The following is a 21,772-nucleotide window of genomic DNA, read 5'->3' as shown; positions in this document are numbered from 1 at the left end:
GATTAAAGCTGCCTCTTGTGCTTTCATAGCTAATTTTATGTCAGGAGGCTACAGAGGTGTTTTGCCATTTCAGCAACTATAAGATATGTACAGTTCAGCTCCCAGAATTCCCCCAGCCAGCACTGGCTAGGAGATTCTGGGAGTTGAAGTTTACATCGCTTCAAGTTGCTGAGATTGAAAAAAAATACATCTTGAAAGCCTTTCTTAAACAGGAAATCAAGCCAACCAATTTTGGCTTGTTGTCGTCGTTGTTCAGACGTTAAGCAATGCCTGACTTTTCCCAAGGCCGTGGACCACATCACGCCAGCCCTCCCCATCCCAAAGTTGGCCCAAATTCATTGTGTCGATGACTCTATCTAACCATCTCATCCTCTCCCGTCTCCTTCTCCTTGGAGAAGACCCTGAGAAGACAACATCAGGGTCTTCTCCAAGGAGGGCTTTAAACTAAAATTGAAGAGGGGGAGAGACCAATCTTTAGGATCTCCAGGCCCTAATACCAAGCAAAACCCTCCAGAAAACAAGTTAAATAATGAGATAAGGAGGGATGGCAAGGAAGACCACTCAAATACTAACTAGGAGACATACCCAGAGTCAGACATTAAGACTGTAAGAGGGCGTATATACAAATGCACAAAATTTGGGGAACAAACAGGGTGACCAAAACTGGTTGCAGTATTAGAGATGTGGTCTTACTAAGATTTTATAGAGGGGTATTAGTGCCTTCCTTGATCTTGATTGTATCCCTCTGTTAATGCAACTTAGGATTGCATTGGCTTTTTTGGCTACTGCTGAACACGGCTGGCTCTTATTTAGCTGGTTGTCCACTAAGACTCCAAGATCCCTCTCACAGTTACTGCTATTGAGCCTGGTTTCACTCAGTCTATATGTGTACTTTTGGTTTTTCTTGCCTAAGTGTAGGACTTTACTTTTCTCTACATTGAATTTCATTTTGTTAGATACGGCCCAGTGTTCTAGTCTGTCAAGGTCTTCTAATCTCACCCCCTCCTTAGGCAGGAGACCCTATACCCATGATGGCGAACCTATGGCACGCATGCCAGAAGTGGCACGCAGAGCCACTTCTGCTGACATGCGAGAGGTCGCCCGGTAAAGCCCTACTGCGCATGCGGCATGCCCCCCATCAGCCAGCTGATTGTCAGGGTATCTGCTGTGCGTGCATGGAGGGAGACGCACATGCATGCGCAGAGGCATGTGGCATGCAGGGTTGCCTGCACATGCGTAGAGGCATGTGGTGCAGGGGGGTTGCATGCACATGCGCAGGGGGGCGAGGGCAGGGGTGGGATTCTACCAGTTTGCACCTATTCACTAGAAGCGGTTGTTAACATTCTAAGCAGTTCGGAGAACCCGTTGTTAGAAGAAATGACTGGTCTAATCCTGTCAGGAAGGCAGGAAGGAAACATTCTGGTGTTGCTTACAGAAACTGCATTAACCCTTATTACATTCTTGCAGGACTAGACTTCCTGTCTCACGAACTTCTCTGGTGGAGCACCCATAACTTCTGAAGGCAAGCTGTTCCATTGATTAATTGTTCTCACTGTCAGGAAATTCCTCCATAATGCTAGGTTGCTTCTCTCCTTGATTAGTTTCCATCACCTTCAGGTTCTTTCTCTGTGACAGCCCCTCAAGTACTGGAAGATAGCTATCTCATCACCTCCTGGTCCTTTGCTTTGTTAGACTAACGGTCAGGAAGTTTCTCCTTTGTTCTAGATTGCTTCTCTCCTTCACTGGTTTCCATCTGTTGCTTCTTGTTCTGTGTTCAGTTGCTTTGAAGAATAGCTTGGCTCCCATTAGTAGTTCAGATTCTTGTAGAGAGCTTAAGCTTGCAATAAACCTTTATATTCATCTGAACTGCCTGGATATTCCTGATTTCTCGCACTTGAGAAGTGGATCGTGACCGCTCAGAAGAGCGGTTTCATATAATCTGTTCAAAGAAGGCATGTTGGTGCTTGAACGTGCCTGTCTCTCTGTCTGCTGCAATCTGAAATCAAAATGGAGATTCGCTGTCCCTTCGCCTCTTTTGAAGCCCTAAGCAGTTCCAACAAACTGAGAAGAGCAATTGAAGTTAATTAAGGGAATATTTTATTTAAAACAAGAAATATAGGCCTTTGTAGATCAATTTGGCTTGCCAGTCATGCTAAGGAATGTACAAGGTTTCAGGGTTGAAATGGTATTATAAGCATGAAACAAAGCCAGTTAAAGACTTGAAGTGTGTTTTATTTTATTATTTCTCTCTCTCTCTCTCTCTTTCTCCCTACTTACCTACCTACCTATCTATCTACCTATCTATCTATCTATCTATCTATCTATCTATCTATCTATCATCTATCTATCTATCTATCTATCCCACATTTATTATTATTAAGAATTATTATTTTTATCATTAACTCAAGGCAGAGAACATAGAGAATACTTCCTCTTCCCATTTTCCCCACAACAACCCTGTTAGGTGGGATGGACTGAGAAAGAGTGACTGGCCCAAAGTCACCCAGTTAACTTTACTATATAAGGCAGGACTAGAACTCACAGTCTCCTGGTGATTGGCCCAAAGTCACCCAGTCATCTTATATGCCTAAGGCGGGACTAGAGCTCCCAGTCTCCTGGTGATTGGCCCAAAGTCACCCAGTCATCTTATATGCCTAAGGCGGGACTAGAGCTCCCAGTCTCTTGGTGACTGATCCAAAGACACCCAGCTAGCCTTCATGCCTAAGATGGGACTAGAACTCTCCGTCTCCTGGTTTCTACTCTAGTTCCTAGCTAGATAGGTCTGAGCCAGTCCCTCTCTCTCAACCGTAGGAAACCACTCCCAAAAATCTTGCCAAGAAAACCATATGGATTTGCCTGTCTCATTTCCAGGAGTCGAGACCAATTCTGTGACACACATGTGCACCAAGAGCAGTGGTGGTATTCTACCGGTTCTGCCGAGCTGGTAGTGCCGATGAGCAGCGGAGACCAAACCGGATCTCTCCACTGTTCTACTGTAGGGTCCATCCACCCACCCAGGCTCCCATATTCACCTCCATCTTCTGTTTTTGAAGCAGAGCCACTTTGCGTGAGCACAGAAGAGCTGCTGACGCAACAGAGAGAGTGCAGGCTGGCAGGAGGTGAGTTGGAACACCTCTGTGCCTGTGCACAGTGTGTGTTTGGCATGGGCCCACCAAGCCACACCCACCAAACCAGTGGTAAAAATCTTTGAATCCCACCAGTGACCCAGCAGTGTCTAAAATGGTGTCTTGCTGATGGGAAGGATCCTTAATTCCTCATATTTTAAATGCACCTCAAGCGAAGCCCTCGTACAGGAATTTCTCTGAGGAGATTTTGCAGATTAGGAGTGTTGGCAGCCATGGAATAATCTGAGGGACACAGAGAGACATATCAGAGGAAAACGCTACACAGAGGTGGTATTCAGCCGGTTTGGACCGGTTCTGGTGTACTGGTAGCAAAACTTTTGAGTAGTTCAGAGAACCGGCAAATATCACCTCTGGCTGGCCCCACCCATCCGCACCCGCCCTTTCCAATCCTATATTCCCTTGATTTTTAGGTCAGCTGGACTAGATGACCTACAAGGTCCCTTCCAACTCTGATTATCTGTTATCCTATAGTAACCATCATAACATACAGACTTTGCTGGTGATCATTCCTCCTGCATCTGTTTGACTTTTGTTTCCTTCTGCGTTCCGAAATAAAGCTATTGCAACCCCCCGCAAATTAGTTTTCTTTTTAAGAAAATAAAGCAACAATCCCCAAAACTCTCTCAGCCCCATTATCACTCGGCAAAACTGACGTCTCGCATAGAAATCTTCCACACCCACCCAACCACCCAAAAATTAAAAAAAGAAAAGAAAAATCCCAGAGAGAGGGGGAAAAAAAAGAGACTCCTCCAAAGAAAGCAGATGAGCCTCTGGCTTCCTTCCTCAGATTTCAAGAATTGTGCTCGGATCTTCTTCTTCGCAGCCTCCCACTCAACCATGCAGCGATCCAAGGTCAGTGGCCAAAAATTCTTGTTCGGGATGGAAAGGTTTTGAAATTCGCTTTGCAATGTGACCTCCTGGGTTCTGGAGCTTTAGGGTGGATGGGTTTTGGGGTTTTTTTTTTTTTCAGGATGCTTTGTCGATTTTGCTGTGATAGGATTTGACTTGGGAACCGTTTCGGGTTCCTGGCTTTATCGCTGGAGGAGTGAAAGGATGGAGCTGTGCAGCAGGAAAATTCTTGGTGTGAAATGAAACGTATTCTTGGCTTGAAATGAGGCTGCAAAGGTTGCGATTTAAACGTGCCTAAGCTTATCGGGCTTCTGCAACCACAAACTCTTAAAAGAGTTTTTAAAAACTTTTAATTTTTTATTGTTTTAATAGTTTTGACTGTTTTTATCGTTTTAAAATGTTTTCGGGGTTTTATTCCCCACTCTCGATAATTTTTTTTTTCACTTTTTACACATCTTAACCTTAATATTAACAGTACCATGTCTCATATAAATATCTACATTTATATACATTCATTTATGTTTATCTACAATTTTCTTATCTCCAATATCCTTATGTCTATTGTTCAACCATTTATACCAATTGTCCCAAATTTTGTAATACTCTGACTATTCTTTATCTTTTAATTGTAACGTCAATTTATCCATTTCAGCACAATGTAAACATTTTTTTGAATTCCTCTGGGGATGTATTATTTTGTTTCAAACCTTGTGCGAATGCTATCCTTGTTGCCGTCAGTATATGTAGTAAATATATATTTAACCTTTTTCCTATATTTCCCTTTAATTTTTTCCATCAAGAACAATTCTGGTTTAAACTTTATCCGATCTTCCACTATTTCTTGTATCCAACTCCATATTTTAGCCCAGTATTTTTGGGCTTCTGGGCATGACCACCACATATGATAGAAGGTATCTTAGTTCTGTTTGCATTTCCAGCATTTCGGATTCAGGATTTTAATTGTAATATATATGCTTGATCTGTGAATCCCCGGTGTGTTGAGATGGGTGGCTATAGAAATTAACTAACTAACTAACTAACTAAGTAAGTAACTAACCAACCAACCAAATAAATAATAAATAAACAAACTTTTATGCATGGAGTTTGTGCAAGTCCTTGTTTTATTGATCCTAGTGAAGCAGCAAACAGGTTTCAAATTCTTTAAAGTACAAGTAGTCCTTAACTTACGACAGTTCATTTAATGACCATTCAATGTTACAACAGCATTGAAAAAAATGACATATGACCATTTTTCACTCTTTTATAGCATCCCTCTGTCACATGATCCAAATTTGGACGCTTGGCAACTGACTCATATTTATGACGGTTGCAGTGTCCTGGAGTTATTTGATCCTTTTTTGCGACCTTCTGACAAGCAAAGTCAATGGTCATGCTACGCGAATTCAGACATTTGGCAACTGACTCATATTTATGACGGTTACAGGGTGCTCGGTCCTGTAATCCCCTTTTGCAACTTTCTGACGAGCAAAATCAGTGCAGAAGCCAGATTCACTTAACAACTGGGTTACTAACTTAACAACTGGTGTGATTCTCTTAACAAATGTTAAAGTCGTAAAATGGGACAAAACTCATTTAACAGCTATCTTGCTTAGCAACAATGATGGCCTCAAAGATGGTCACGAGCTGAGAACAACCTGCATTGTGGTTCTTCATTCGTTCAAGTGTTTCTAGCTCTTTATGATCTGATGGAGGTTTGTTTGCCAGAGTTGTCCATCGGTCATTGTTGCTTTTATTAAAATATTCTGAAAGTTGCTTTGGATGACTCTGAATTCTGAGGTGGAAACTGTCAATCACATTGTATACATGTTGTACTCTGACAATAAAGGTAATAATAATAAAGAGGACAGAAAGATTCCCGTCTTTATTTAGACTTTAACCTTAGACTGTCTATTATTGACCTCACCCCTTTCCTAAGAAGTCTGTAGGGGGCGTGCATAAGCGCACCAACGTGCCTTCCGTCCCTGTCCTATTGTTTCTTTTTATTTTTCTTATATGAATCCATTTCATTTATTCATAACTATGTTTATACTTATACCTGGTGTCTTATAAGCGATTGACAAATCAAAATAAATAAAAGTATTCATGGACATCTTTCTTAAAAGGGACTGCTACCCGTGAATGTGATTTAACTGAATTCATCATGGGATTATTTCTTTGCAAACCTGCTCCCCAACTTGACACTTTCCACAGATGTGACCAATTTGTCCCAAAGGAGCCTTTTTCAAGAGGCAACTGGACTTTCTGGTTTTTCTTTGAAGATGTTTCGCTTCTCATCCAAAAAGTTTCTTTAGCTCTCCAGACTCCAACTTTTTCAACTCCAGAGCTGAAGAAACTTCTTGGATGAGAAGCAAAATGTCTTCAAAAAATAACCAGAAAGTCCAGTGGCCTCTTGAAAAAAGCTCCTTTGGGACAACCATGACCTGGATGACTGACCATCTCCATAGACATGTGAGCAATTTGAATTTCCTACCCCGAGCAACTTAGGGGGGGGTGTCTGCAGAGATGAAAAACCCAGAGTCTTTATGGACGTGAGTGTATCCATGCTTGTACAAAAGTTTCAGAGCTTCAATTACGAATATTGTGCCTTGCATCTTGTGAATTATGACCTCCGTCCACCCACAATGCCCCTGGAGGAACCTCTTGAGGAAGCTTGCTGAGATGGATCTAATTCTAGCATAGTTCAGGCGTGCATTGCCTTCTGGGTGCTGGCACATGAGTGAGCACGCGCAAGGGCATGCACAATTTTTGGCACAGGAGCCCAAAAAGGTTAGCCACCACTGATCTAGCCTATCAAAGAGAAAGATAAGGGGAGATGTGATGGCATCTTCCAGTATTTGAGGGGCTGCCACAGAGAAGAGGAGGTCAAACTATTCTCCAAAGCACCTGAGGACAAGAAGTAATGGATGGAAAGGTATCCAACAGAGACCCAACCTAGAACTAAGGAGAAATTTTCTGACAGTGAGAACAATCAACTAGTGGAACAGTTTATCTCTGGATGTTGTAGGTTCTCCATCACTGGAGGTCTTCAAGAAGAAATTGGACAGCCAATTGTCCGGAATGGTATAAGATCTTCTGCCTTAAGCTGAGGGTTGGACTAGAAAACCTTTGAGGTTCCTTCCATTTTATGTTCTATGTTCTCCCACTAGATATATAGCGGGAGACAAATCCAGCCAGGTTCAGATTCCATGACATTTGAGAGGGATCTAATTAAATTTGAGATTGCTGATAAAGCAAATATTAGCTGTCTATTTGGTGAAACTAAATTGCAACCGATATTTATTAATTTTTTTCTGACAGTCCTGGGGCAACGATGTAAGGAGTGAAGAAAGGTGAAAACTGTGCTTGAGGGGCAACGTTTTTCTACACAACTATTTCAAAACTTTTGATAATCCCAGCCCAGACCTTCCTGCCATTCACGCCCCATCACACATGGCAGATCCTGCTCAGGCTGGATCAAGACGTCTGCAGAATCTCCTTTGAGAATTGGCAGTTCGCTCTGATCTCCAACTTCTGTATCCATTGCAGGCCCAGATGAAAAATTTACTCTCAGTTTGAACTGGCGGCCTCCCCCTTTGTTGAAAGCACACGAGGGAAAGGGTTGTCTAGCTCCTAGCTCAAGTCACCTGACAGGATCATTGTGGTGGGCAAAATAGGAAGAGGAAGGAAAGAAAGAATGAAGAAGGGAAGGAATGGGAGATGGGAGAAGCAAGGATGGGAGGAAAGGAAGGAAGATGGAAAGAAGGAAGGAAGGAAGGAAGGAAGGAAGGAAGGAAGGAAGGAAGGAAGGAAGGAAGAGAGAGGAAGGAAGGAAGGAAGAGAGGAAGGGAAAGAAGGAAGGAAGGAGGGAAGAGAGGAAGGAAGAGAGGAAGGAGAGAGGAAGGGAGAGAGGAAGGGAGAGAAGGAAGGAAGGAAGGAGGGAAGAGAGGAAGGGAGAGAGGAAGGGAGAGAGGAAGGGAGAGAAGGAAGGAAGGAAGGAGGGAAGAGAGGAAGGAAGAGAGGAAGGGAGGGAGGGAGGAAAGGGAGAGAAGGAAGGAAGGAGGGAAGGAAGAGAGGAAGGAAGGAAGAGAGGAAGGGAGAGAGGAAAGGAGAGAAGGAAGGAAGGAGGGAAGAGGAAGGAAGAGAGGAAGGGAGAGAAGGAAGGAAGGCGGGAAGAGAGGAAGGAAGGATGAGAGGAAGGAAGAGAGGAAGGGAGAGAAGGAAGGAAGGAAGGAAGGAAGAAAGGAAGGAAGGAAGGAAGGGGGAAAGAAAGAAGGAAGGGTGATATTGAGGGCGGGAGGAAGGCTGGTGTGTTGGCTGCCTTGAGTTTATAAAAAACAATAACCGCAAGATATAAATAAATTAAAATAAATAAATTAAAAACGAAAGCTTGCTGGTTGAGTTTGGGCCAATCACCAGGAGACAGAGAGTTCTAGTTCCGCCTTAGGCAGGAAAGCCAGCTGGGTGATTTTTGGTCAGTCATTCATTCTCAGCCCAGCCTACCTCACAAGGTTGTTGTGGGGGAAAACCGGAGAAAGAAGGTGTGTTGCATATGTTCACCTCCTTGGGTTATTTTGTAAAATAATAAAGGCAGGATACAAACAAACAAATATAATTTTTGTGTGTTTATAACTTCTCTTCTATTGGAAAGATAGTTGCAGGATGGTGATGGGCTGGGCCAGCATGATTGAGGGCTACCTCTTTGTATGTATACCTGCAAGGGGGCAGGACCTTGTATCAGGGATGGGATTCAATTTTTTTAAACAACCAGTTCTGTGGACATGGCTAGGTGGGCATGGCCATGTGACTGGGTGGGCATCATTTTTTTTGCAGCAAACACCCCCACCCCTGGGGTGCAATTCAAAATTTTTAACAACCGGTTCTGTGGGCATGGCCTAGGTGGTGGGCGTGGCTTGGTAGTCATGTTATTGGCTGGGTGTGGCCAACTCAATATCACTCACATCGAGGCACGCATCTCCTCGCCTGGCTTCTCATGACTGTGGGGATGCTGCAACAGTCGTAAGTGTGAAAAAGGGTCATAAGTCACTTTTTTCAGTGCCATTGTAACTTTGAATGGTCACTCCACACAAGCAAAGTACCAGCAAAGGAGGGGAAAAAAACTCCAGAGAAGTTCCTGAGACTAGGAAGTCTAGTCCTGCCAAGAATGTAATAAGGGTTAATGGAGAGGCAGTTTCTGTAAGCAACACCAGAATGTTTCCTTCCTGCCTTCCTTACAGGACTAGGCCAGTCATTTCTTCTAACAACCAGTTCTCTGAACTGCTTAGAATGTTAACAACCAGTTCTAGCGAATAGGTGCGAACTGATAGAATCCCACCCCTGTCCCCCATTTTTGAGCCTCCTGGGCCTCAGGGAAGCCTCCTGGGGGGTGCTTTTACTCCCAGAAGGCTTCCCTGGGGCCCGGGAAGGGAAAAAATGGAGCATGGGGGGCGCAGCTCCCTCCCTCATCTCCTATGCACCCCTTTTTGCCTCCTGGGCCTCAGGAAAGCCTCCTGGGTGAAGCAGTAAGGCAGCGAGGGGGATCCCAGCACAGCTGATTATCAGAACAGCTGATCGTCAGGGGGGGGGAAAGAAATACTTTAAGGAATGACGGGGTGAGGGAGAATGCAGTCAGCGATGTCACGCATGCACAATAAGGACTGATTGGGTGGAGAGGGGAGGGGTGGGCGGAGAGGGGCGTGGCCAGACAGGGGCACGATTTGCCAGTTCTCTGAACTGCACAGAATCATGACAACCGGTTCTATAGAACCGGTCCAAACCGGTAGAATCCTACCCCTGCTGTGTATCAGATAAAAAGGCACATGAAAATACTCCTGTCTAAGAGAGATGGGCAGTTAAAGATGTCAGAAGCATAATTTAGGGTTCCAACTCATGGTGCGGTTGCACAAGAACAAATAAAAATGAAATCCAAAGGAAAGGAGATTTATTTATCCAAAAAGTTCTTGACAGACTTAAACAATGGGCCCTATCCAGTAAAATGAAAATTAATGTGGAGAAAAGCAAGGTTTTACACCTGGGCAGGAAAAACCAAAGGTATGTTGGAAGAAATGTCCATTTGGGTTCAGTTCCAAGTGGGGAAGAAAGACACTGGAAGCATGGTGACTGCTTGGAAAGGTGGTTTAATGGTGGACAGAATCACCTGCCTTGGGTGAAGAAAAAGGGAAGATATGCTGAGAGTCCCTGGGTTTTATGCCCTCTGTTGGGATTTGAATTTGAGCTTCTGTTCTGATTGGTTGTCACGTTCCTATGGAGTCATGCAGAGGTAACTTTGTAGGTTGTTTTTTGAGTTCCGAGCTTGGTTGAGCCTTCCAAGGTGCCATGTGGTGAGTTATATTGCTAGATGGGTAAAGGGCTAATCCTACTTTTGTTGGATCTTGGGTGAGGGCATTTGCCTATGAATAGACACAGCTATCTCTTTATCTCTTAAGTGCTGACATCTGCTGCGGGCTGTTGAGGAGGGTAAGGCTATTAAGAGTTGAGTCTGCTTCCTGCCTTCAAAACATGTTTCTCCATTTCTCATCCAGGGAAATATAACATTCTGCATTTTTAATATTTCCTAGAATATTTCATTCTTGCAGGAAAGGGGTGGGTGCTAACTTCCTACAAGTACAGATTCAGTGAAATCTGGCTCAAAAACAGTAACTGTGAGAGAGACCTTGGTGTCCTTGTGGACAATCACTTAAACATGAGCCAGCAGTGTATGGCAGCAACCCAAATAGATAATACAATCCTTGGTTTTATAAACAGAGGAATAGAATCCAAATCACGTGAAATACTAGTACTGCTTTATAAAGCCTTGATAAGGCCACACCTGGAATACAGCATCCAGTTTTGGTCACCACATTACAAAAAAGATGTTGAGACTTTGGAAAAAGTGCAGAGAAGAGCAACTAAGGTGATTAAAGGCCTGGGGCTAAAACATATGAAGAATGGTTGCAGGAATTGGGCTTGGCTAAATTTAGAGAAAAGAAGAACTAAGGGTGACCTGTTAGCAATATTCCAGTATTTGAGAATACTGCCACAAAGAGGAGTGGATTGCACTAGAAGGCAGGACAAGAAACAATGGATGGAAACTAATCAAGAAAATTAGTGATGTATAAGAAAAGGGGAAAAATGTTGAAATAAGAACTATTATGGAAAGATTAATATCAGTTGCTATAATTAATTAGTTAAATTAATACATATGTAATGTACAGATGATTTCAAAGGTGATTTAGAAAATGGAATGCGGAATCTGACAAAAATATATGTATGTTTATGTTATATAGTGAATAGGGAGACTAGTATTAAGGTAGAATGAAGTTGGCTAGCTCGAATTTTTAACCAGAGGGGACAATTTTGAACTAATAAAATAAGGATGAGGAAATTGCAAATGTGACAGAAAAAGGTAACATGGGAAATGAATGTAGAAATGAGATGAGAATTTTAGATGATATTGTAAAATAAGATACGAGAATATCCTAAGGAAAATGAAATAAGTTATAGCATGAATTGGAATTGGATAAGATAAGTTTAATATTTAATACTAATAAGGATAATGTGATGTGAAATTGAAACTAATCAAGAAAAGAAACAACCTGGAATTAAGGTGAAACTTCATCAATAGATGTGTTTAAGAAGAGACTGGACAGTCACTGGCCTTTCCTGCTTGATCAGGGGGCTGGACTAGAAGACCTCCAAAATCCCTTCTATAGCTCTATTCTGATTCTGATTTATTCCCCAAAGCAAAGAGCTTTGTCTATGCGGGCAGCTGTGGAGAAATTGGGGGACACATAATTTGTTTTATAGCCTTAATTATGCTGACCCTCTTCCTTTCCTTGACCTCCGTACCCCAGGAGGCAAAATGAGGGAAGTTGCTCTAACTAAATGCTTATGGATGGTCATTTTCTATTTATGCAGGTTGTCCTCCTGGGCCAGAGTTATTTCTGGATTTCTTGCCTTGTGCTTGCAGGTTTCATCACTTTGCAGGTGTGCGGTCAAGGTAAGGAGCTATGCTGTCTTCCCATCTGGAAGTCGAATGTTGGAACAACAATAAAGTGATGTTTGTCCAGAAGTGGGTTTGGATAGTCTCTCTCTGGGTCTCATTTTGAGTATGTGTTGCGTTAACTATCATATGATATGTTAGTTTGAGAGTTGCTCAAGGGCCAGTAAATAAGGGTAGGAGAAGGTGTGGCACACAGCCCTTGTAAAGGTTAATTTAGGGTGATTTTGGTTTCTTAAAGGCTCAGCAACGGCAGAAGTTTTTGAACCAGTGTGCTCTTCACTGAAAACAGTGGATCCAAGATTATTAAAAAATAAAAACATTATTTGCCCCCTTGTCCATTTTTATAATTTGGGGATTGTGAACTAATTTGTGGGATTTCCCCATCTTTTTTTGGGGGGGGGGGCATGATGTATGTTGATAGGTTGTATGTGTATAGCTGCTTTTAATTAAATATCTATGGGGAGGGGCAGGGAAACTGGTGGGGAGAGGGAGGGGGCAGCAAATGAACATTGGAACACCAGTCCTTGTCCCCTTATAGAAGCCTGACTTTGAGGGGGGAGGGGAAATTCTAATCATTCTCACCATTGTTTTGCCTGACTATTTGGCCCATTTCTTTATTTGGTTATGGATTTGAGAGAAAAGGAATCAGGCCATTGATTTGTCCCTGTAGTCAACTCTCTACTTGGGTGCATTTCTCCCGCTTATATTAGTGGTTTTCTCTACCATAAGGCTGTGTTGCTTTGTCTGCCTGCCTGCCTGCCTGCCTATCCATCCATCCTTCCATCCATCCTTCCATCCATCCTTCCTTCCATCCATCCATCCATCCATCCATCCATCCATCCATCTCTATGTCTGTCTGTCTGTCTGTCTGTCTGTCCGTCCGTCCGTCCATCCTTCCATCCATCCTTCCTTCCTTCCATCCATCCATCCATCTCTATGTATCTCTCTATGTCTGTCTGTCTGTCCGTCTGTCCGTCCATCCATCCTTCCATCCATCCATCCATCCATCCATCTATGCTCTTCATCTATCAACTATCTATCTTCACCTAGTTCCCTCAATCATTCATCGTATAGTTTAGCCGCTAAACCTCTTAACGCTTTTGTTGCTCTTCTCTACACTCTTTCTAGGATCTTAACAAAGTTTTTGCACCCTGGGGACCAGAACTGGACACAGTATTCCAAGTGTGGCCCCACCAGTGCAGCATAAAGTAGTACTATCCTTTCACTTGAAAGTATGCCTCTATTAACGCAACATAGGAGTGCACTAGGTTTTTTGGCAGCTGCAGCACACTGTTGGCTCATACTTAAGTGATGGTTTACTAGGAGATCCCTAGATCCCTCTTACAGTTGCTACTATTGAGCGGGTACCACCGAATGTGCTAGATGTACCACCAGATATCACATGGAACATTAACAAATTACAGAGAGGTTTGCTGAGAAATCTTCCTCCTCCTCACATATAGTTCTGGATGTTTGAATTTATCTCTCTACTTTGGAAGGACATCCAAACCTCTAAATCCCACGTAAAATCTGATATAGTGCAATGCAGACAAAGTGATGCCTACATCTTTAAAAGGGAAGAAGAAAAAGAAATTAATTTCCAATGTTCATTTGTCTGATTGGCCCATACTCTTTTCACCCCTATCATACTTGTTGAGATGTTAGATGTCGAGACTCTAGAAAGAGTGCAGAGAAGAGCAAGCAAGATGATTAGGGAACTGGAGGCTGAAACATAAGATGAAAGGTTGCAGGAACTGTGAAGAGAAAGACCAGGGGAGACATGATAGCAGTCTTCCAATATCTGAGGGGCTGCCACAGAGAGGAGGAAGGGGTCAAGCTATTTGCCAAATCACCCGAAGGCCTGACAAGGAATACTAGATGGAAACCGATCAAGGAGAGAGATTCAACTTAGAAATAAGAAGAGATTTTCTGACAGTGAGAACAATCAACCAATGGGACAGAAGTTGCCTTCAGAAGTTGTGGGAGTTTCATCACTGGAGGCTTTCAAGAAGTGACTGGACTGCCATCTGTCAGAAATGGTGTAGGATCTCCTGCTTGGGCAGGGGGGTGGACTAGATGACCTACAAGTCCCCTTCCAACTCTTAATCTGTAAGACTTCCTATTATTTGGATGTCTTCTCTTACCATCTCAAATCAATCACCAAACCAGGAAATGTTCATACAATATGATGAAAACACCTACCAAAAATGGACTTTTCGATGGAATGAAGTCTATTTATCATCCAGTGCTCAGATTAACGAAAACCTCAAATTTGGCATTCTGCTGCCTACATTCTTCTCAGCCTGTTGTGTGCCTCCTAGAGCAACCACTGAGATCTGGGATGTGGAAGAAGAGTTGAAAACAATTTCTAGCTTTATTAACTAAATAATTCCATCTTTGTCTCCCTGGTTTCGCTCCAGCAAAGAGACCCAGTGAAAAATTCTGCCTGTTTGTATATGTCATCCTTCACAATTGAAGGCTCTCCCGTTTCACTCTGCTCGGAGCCGCTTCTGAATCTCAGCTTTGTTTTCCCATGCAACACAATTTCCTTCCAGGAAGCTAGAAGACTATCTCCCAAAGGTTAAAGGTCACAGATGTGCAACGGAGTTGGTTACTGTGGTCCTTTGGAAGCCTTGTTGGACTCCGACGGTTGGGTCCCCTGACTGCGTTGCCTGGATGACATTTCTGAGTTTTGGAGGCTGTGTTGTGGAGTTGTGGCTGGTCGTTGATGCCTGCTGTCAATGACTTGGGTCTTGCAAGTGGGCAGCGTATAAATAATCAAGAGGAAAGCAAGGACTGCAACAGAATAAAACAAAACAAAGTCCTTTCTCTTGCACTTTTTTCCTACGTTTCTTGTTTTCTCTTGGTTGAACTTTGGATTGAAGGGCCTCCAGATAGGACCAATACAGCAAGGGCGTCGATTGTTTGTAACCAGCTAGATATGTACAACCTATCAAAGAGAAGGATGAGGGAAGACATAACTGTCTTCCAGTACTTGAGGGGCTGCCACAGAGAAGGGGGGTGGGGCAGGACAAAAAGTAATGGGTGGAAGCTTGTTAAACCTAGAACTTAGAAGTTCTTGGAGAAACCTAGAAGTAAGGAGGAATTTCCTGATAGTAAGAACAATTAACCAATGGAATAGCTTGCCTCCTAGAATTGTGAGTGCTCCATCACTGGAGGTTTTCAAAAATAGACTAGACAACCATTGAACCAGGATGGTATAAGGTCTTCTGCTTTGAGTAGAGAGTTGAGTTAGAACCCCACCCACCCAAGGTCCTTTCCAGCCCAGCCCTATGATTCTATGAAGACCGGGAAATGTTGAATTTCAGCTTTTATAATCCTACAACTGGCATGATCCAAAAGACTCAAGAGTGATGATGGCCAGAACATCTGGAGAACTTTGGAATGTCAGTAAATGATCTATGTATATCATGGCACTATGTAAACAAAACCAATGGACATCAATTCTTTTTCATCTGGACCAGTGGTGAGATTCACCCTACTATCGGTTCTATGAGAGCGCACTTCTTGCTCTCACGCACGCTTTGCGTGCTTGTGCAGCATTCGTAAACCACCGATTTAAACTTCAAAACTGATTGTCAGCTAAAAAAATACTTCTTTGGTCTTTTTAGTTGCCAGCAGAAAGGGAGTGGGGCAAAGCAGTGCATTCCTTAAAGGCTTGAGATAACCGCTTTGGCTCTCATCTTTTTGACTCTCAGAGTTGTGGCTAGACACTTATGATTTGAACGGGGGTGCATGTTGAAGCCCTGACACTGACCTTGTATTCAGCGCTGGTGAGTAAAACAGCGGAGGCACGGCAATCCGCTCTGGTGCATGAATTAGTGAGCTCACAAACAAGGAAATAAAGCAGAGGAAAGGGCGGTGCCAACTGCTCATCGACACTACTGGTTTGTTAGAAACGGTGAGAACCGGCAGCATCGCAGCACTGATCTGGACTGGTTTCTTTTTCTTTATCCAGCAAATTAGCATTTCTGGATATATGGTTCATAAAGTTAAAAGCCGTTTCCACTGACTCCAGGGTGCGCGTGTTTTTTCAATTAGTATAATCATTAATCATTAGTAATTAATAATAATTATTAATAATAATATAATTAATTAATTAAAATTAATTATACATAATAATTAATTATAAATAATTATTATTATAAATATTAATAGTATAATTAATAATAATATAATTAATTAATTAAAATTAATTATACATAATAATTAATTATTAATTATACTATTATAGTTAAAAATAATATAATTAATAATAATTAATACCGTATTTCCCCATGTATAAGCCACCCCTTTTTTCCAAAATTTTCAAGCCCCAAAAGTAGTGGGGTGGCATATACAAAGCAGGTACACTTTTTATACGTGAAAAATGCATAAAATAATAAAGTAGGAATAAACTGGTTTTCCAGCAGTATGCTATACTTTTTTGTAAAAATTGTACGTGATGATACGATTACGAGTGCGAGTACGCGATAGAAATGCATACGCTAGGCATCGGCCTGAATGCTTCGTTCCTACTCTCGTTCCGATGCGTAGATTGCTAGCGTCGCCCGCACCGCTTTCGGCGTCATGACCGAAGTTGTAGATCTAGACGTCGAATTTTGTTTCTTTGTAAATTTTCTTTCTTCATAACTTGTTTCTCTAATAAATTATTTTTTTCAAAACTTCACAGTCCAAAAATTGGGGGGGTGGCTTATACAAAGGGGGTGCTTATACATGGGGAAATACGGTAATTAGTATAACTAGTATAATCAGAATCTTTGAACTGTCTTGAGTTACCTCAGGAATTTTCCAAAGGGTATATACATAAATCTCTTTGCTCACTGAAACCAAGGAGAGAAACCGAATTAACTGGCTGGATTTTGCACAGTAAGCTTAAGTGGCTCTATTCATACATCATTTTAAGCCTGGTTAATTCTAAACTAGGTTACTCTGCTTGGAACAGAGCCTGTTAAGACGTTGCTTTGAATCTCAAATCCTGTCCTTCAGAAAGTTCAGTCTCTGACTTAATTAGCTGAAGTACCTTCTTCTGTTTTGAAAAATAATTTTCAGGTAATCCTCAACATACGGCCTTTCGTTTAGTAACTGAAGTTTCAGTGACATTGAAAAAAAGTGATTTAGGATCATTTTTCATGACCGTTGCATCCTCCCCATGGTCACAGGTTCAAAATCTGCACACTTGGCAACTATCTTTATGTTAGTCGCGGTGTCACATGATTCGCCTTTTGTGACCTTCTGACAAGCCAATTCAAAGGGGAAGCCAGATTCATTTAACAGCCAGGTTACTAACTTAGTGTTAGTAACATGGCTGTTACTAAAGACAACACAACAGTGATTGGTTTCATTTGGGACAATGACAAATCTGCATACAGATGGGAGGTTGTACAACTTGCCTCATGGTGTAACCGGAACAATCTGGAACTGAACACACTCAAAACCATAGAAATGATTATAGACTTGTTTAGAAGAAACCCTCCCATACTAGCACCTCTTACAATGCTACACAACACAGTAGAGATCTTCAAATTTCTAGGTTCTGTTATATCACAAGACCTAAAATGGACACCTAACATCAAAAACATCATCAAAAAAGCACAACAAAGAATGTTCTTTTTGCGCCAACTCAGAAAGCTCAAAGTGCCCAAGGAACTGCTGATCCAGTTCTACAGAGGAATGATTGAGTCTGTCATCTGCACCTCTATCACTGTCTGGTTTGGTTCTGCAACCCAACAGGACAGACACAGACTTCAGAGAGTAATTAGGACTGCAGAAAAAACAATTACTACCAACCTGCCTTCCATCAAGGATGTGTATACTGCACAAGTCAAAAAGAGGGCTTTGAAAATATTTACAGACCCCTCACATCCTGGACATAAACTGTTTCAATTCCTACCCTCAAAATGATGCTATAGAGCACTGCACACCAGAACAACTAGACACAAGGACAGTTTTTCCCCTAACACTATCACTCTGCTAAAGAAATAATTCCCTCAACACTGTCCAACTATTTACAAAGTCTGCACTACTATTACTATTAATCTTCTCATCACTCCTTATCACCCATCCCCTCCCACTTGTGATTGTATGACTGTAACTTTGTCGCTTGTATCCTTACCATTTATATTGACTGTTTCCTAGTATGATTTGATTGCTTATTGTACCCTATGATTATTAAGTGTCGTATCTTATGATTCTTGATGAATGTATTTTTTCTTTTATGTACACTGAGAGCATTTGCACCAAGACAAATTTCTTGTGTGTCCAATCACACTTGGCCAATAAAGAATTCTATTCTATTCTATTCTATTCTATTCTATTCTATTCTATTCTATTCTATTCTATTCTATTCTATTCTATTCTATTCTATTCTATTCTACTCTACTCTATTCTACTCTATTCTACTCTATTCTATTCTATTAACAATTGCAGTTATTCACTTAACAACAGCAGCAAGAAAGGTCGTAAAATGGAGGACAAACTCACTTAGTACAATCTTGCTTAGCAATGGAAATTTTGGAGTCAATTATGATTGCAAGTCGAGCTCTAATTGTATGTTTGGAGGAAGACAAGGCACCGAAGGATGCAGTCACAATAGCCACCGCACTCCCCCCTCCCCCCGCCAAAAAAAAATCCATCAATTTTTCTGACTCTATTTGTAAAAATAATGCTGGTTTTCTGCAGGGTCAAACCGCCTGAAGTTGACAGTCCTTTCAGAAGACAGATTACAAATGAAGTGGAAGGAAAGCGAAGGAAACACCAGCGGCTATAAAGTTCGTGTAAAGCCAATGGCAGGTATAATACTAAAGAAATCCAGCTGAGCTTCTTCTTCTAGAAATATACCAATTTGAAGGAGGTTCTATGTCACTGGTTTGTATCTGAATAGGGTTGGATTCAGCTTTGGATCTTCACTTTATTTATTTAAAGCAAGGATCTCCAACCTTGGCCACTTGGAGACTTGTGGACTTCAACTCCCAGAATTCTGCATCTAACTAGCTGGCTGGGGAATTCCGGGAATTGAAGTCCCGAGTCTTCAAGTGTCCACGTTTTGGAGACCCCTGATTTATGTGCTTGGTGGCATTCCTGCTTTACTCTAGTTCAGGAGTCTCCAAACTTGGCAACTTGTGGACTTCAACTCCCAGAATTCCTCAGAGAACATGCTGGCTGGAGAATTCTGGGAATTGAAATCCACAAGTCTTAAAGTTGCTGGGTTTGGAGACCCCTGGTGTAGTTTCAGTGTTTCTTAATCTTGGCAACTTTCAGACTTCAATGTACTTCAACTCCCAGAATTGCCCAGCCAGAATTCCCCAATAGCTGGTTGGGGAATTCTGGGAGTTGGTCCACGATTCAGAAAATTACTAAGGTTGAGAAACACTGGATTAATTGTTGCCGAATCAGCTCAGGGATAGTAGCACAAACAGAACGCCAATCTTTTCTAATACGAGTTTGGATTTTAGATTTATTTCCCAAGTGGTCCAAAACTGAAGGTGCGGGACTAGGAGTGTTGAAACCCTGGTTCTAGGTCCCCCTCAGTGTTTGAAGCTCCTTGGGAAGACCTTGAGCCAATCCCAAGGGTGGTTTTTATTTTTTTTCAAGAGGCAACTGGACTTTTTGGTTTTTCTTTGAAGACATTTCACTGCTCATCCAAGAAGCTTCTTCAGCTCTGACGGGGATGGTGGGGAATGGAAGGAGTTATACTCCTTGCAGACAACTAGTCATTTGCATGCTTTTAGAGAGTTGTTGAGGCCACTTGGAGGTTTTAATGACTCTCTAAGAATGCAAATGACCAGCTCTGCCAGAAATATAAACCCTTCCATTCCCCACCATCCAAGTCAGAGCTGCAAGACCCAAGTCATTGAAGCAAAACATCTTCAAAGAAAAACAAGGAAGTCCAGTTGCCTCTTGAAGAAACAGTTGTCTTTGGGACAACTGTGGCCTGGAAGAGACTGAGAATCTCCAATAGATTTTGAGTAAATTCTTCCCTGTCAGCTGAAAAACCAGGGTGACACCCATATAAATGAGGCAGTGCTTGGGCAGCACAAAATCCACTACAATTCTCTGCCTACTATCCTCTATCTGAAGAACAAGTGTTTCTTGGCATATTTAGATGGGTGGACTTCAACTCCCAGAATTCCCCAGTAGGCATGGCTGGCTGGGGAATTCTGGGAGGTGAAGTCGACCCATCTTAAAATCGATACGGTTGGGAAAAACCACCAAAGGCCATGCAAAATACCTAAAAGGGAAAGAGAGGAATAGATACAAAGATTATTTTTTTAAAAAAATGCATGATTATCCAGCAATGAAAATTTGATTTTAAAGAATGAACCCCTAGATAAAGTGAACATGTGTAATGAAACACATTTATTTCGCCAATTCAAAAAAAATTGTCGGACTTCCTTTTGGAATAAAATTAGCATTTCTAGTTAAATTTTCATTTCCGATCTCTGGTTCCGCATCTGACTTTGAATAAATCTAAACCGACTGTTATCTCCTTTAACTTTAATTCAGATGAATTTAGAAATTATGCAGAGATATTATTCGGGACCCTTAAGCTAATTACAGATGTGCAAAATCAGATCTAAACCTACTCTGATTATGTCCCTGAGGGTGCTGTAGCTTTCCTATGAAGTAGATTCGATGTGAAGTTTAATTCTAGTTGGTTAAACAAGCCAATAACACACCAGAAACTGACAAAGCAGCGAAAAGCGCTCATATTTTACACACAAAGCTGAATTATACAAGGAGAATGAAGACAGAATGTGCCTCTATTTAACTTAATTCAAAGCCAAATGGTCAATAGATTTAATTTTAAGCTAGCTACAGAGTTTCTGGAACAGGCAATTCCCCACATCACACATCCTGCCATTTTTCTTATAGTTTGCCAATTTGCAGTTGTTTGAAAAACTTCTTCTCTCTGAATCTGGAAATTAGGAAAGCAGTGGGTGTTCTCAGTGACAAATAAATATCAAGGGAAGATGAGACTGTAGAGATACTAGATAGATTCATAGCTGTGGAGGTTTTCAAGAAGACACCGGACAGCCATTTGTCCAGTCATAGGTCTTTAGCTCAAGCAGGGGATTGGACTAGATGAGCTACATCAGGGGTCTCCAACCTTGGCCACTTTAAGCCCGGAGGACTTCAACTCCCAGAATTCCCCAGCCAGCAGCTGGCTGGGGAATTCTGGGAGTTGAAGTCCTCCGGCTTAAAGTGGCCAAGCTGGAGACCCTGAGCTACATGGTCCCTTCCAACTCTATTATTCTATGTTGTGTCTATTCCAATTGACAAATTGTATTAAATGGCGTAGACTTTGATGAGCTCACAGAAGCTTATGCCTTTTAATAAAATGATCTTGTCAGAAAATATGATACTCGTCTCCTTCTGAGTTTTGGAAAGATTCATGGTGTCTACAGGCTGTCCTCACTTAATGACCAGTTGCTTAGTGACTGTCCTAAAGGTGCTTTTTTTTTTTTTAAGAGGCAACTGGACTTTCTTGTTTTACTTGGAAGACGTTTCGCTTCTCCTCCAAGAAGCTTCTTCAGCCCTGACTGGATGGTGAGGAATGGAAGGATTTTATACTCCTTGCAAGCAGCTGGTCATTTGCATCCTTTTTAGAGAGTCGTTGAGGCTACTTGGAGGTTCATCTGTGTCCTCAGAGTCACCTGAGTGGTGCAAATGGGTGTGGAGCAGTGGTGGGATTCAAATATTTTTTTACTACCGTTTTTGTGGGTGTGGTTTGATGGGCGTGGCATGGCTTGGTGGG

General features: G+C 42.0%; 2 protein-coding genes across 2 annotated transcripts in view; one reads left to right on the top strand and one right to left on the bottom strand.

Annotated features, from left to right (window-relative positions):
* NKAIN4 (sodium/potassium transporting ATPase interacting 4) overlaps positions 1 to 21,772 on the bottom strand; it is a 354,886-nt gene that overhangs the window by 264,939 nt on the left and 68,175 nt on the right. The gene's annotated exons all lie outside the window — the stretch shown is intronic.
* The window catches only part of COL20A1 (collagen type XX alpha 1 chain), a 173,169-nt gene continuing 151,613 nt past the window's right edge, over positions 217 to 21,772 (top strand). Inside the window, exons 1-3 of the mRNA XM_087928872.1 lie at positions 217 to 3,998; positions 11,910 to 11,991; positions 18,697 to 18,807. Of these exons, the coding sequence (XP_087784998.1) occupies positions 3,909 to 3,998; positions 11,910 to 11,991; positions 18,697 to 18,807 (283 nt within the window). The 5' untranslated portion in view covers positions 217 to 3,908. The remainder of the gene's footprint in view (positions 3,999 to 11,909; positions 11,992 to 18,696; positions 18,808 to 21,772) is intronic.

Source organism: Pseudonaja textilis, chromosome 3 (genome assembly GCF_049901715.1).
Source record: "Pseudonaja textilis isolate UNSWEBS1 chromosome 3, rPseTex1.2, whole genome shotgun sequence".
Classification (NCBI taxonomy): Eukaryota; Metazoa; Chordata; class Lepidosauria; order Squamata; family Elapidae; genus Pseudonaja; species Pseudonaja textilis.
This window is presented reverse-complemented; position numbering and strand designations above follow the sequence as displayed.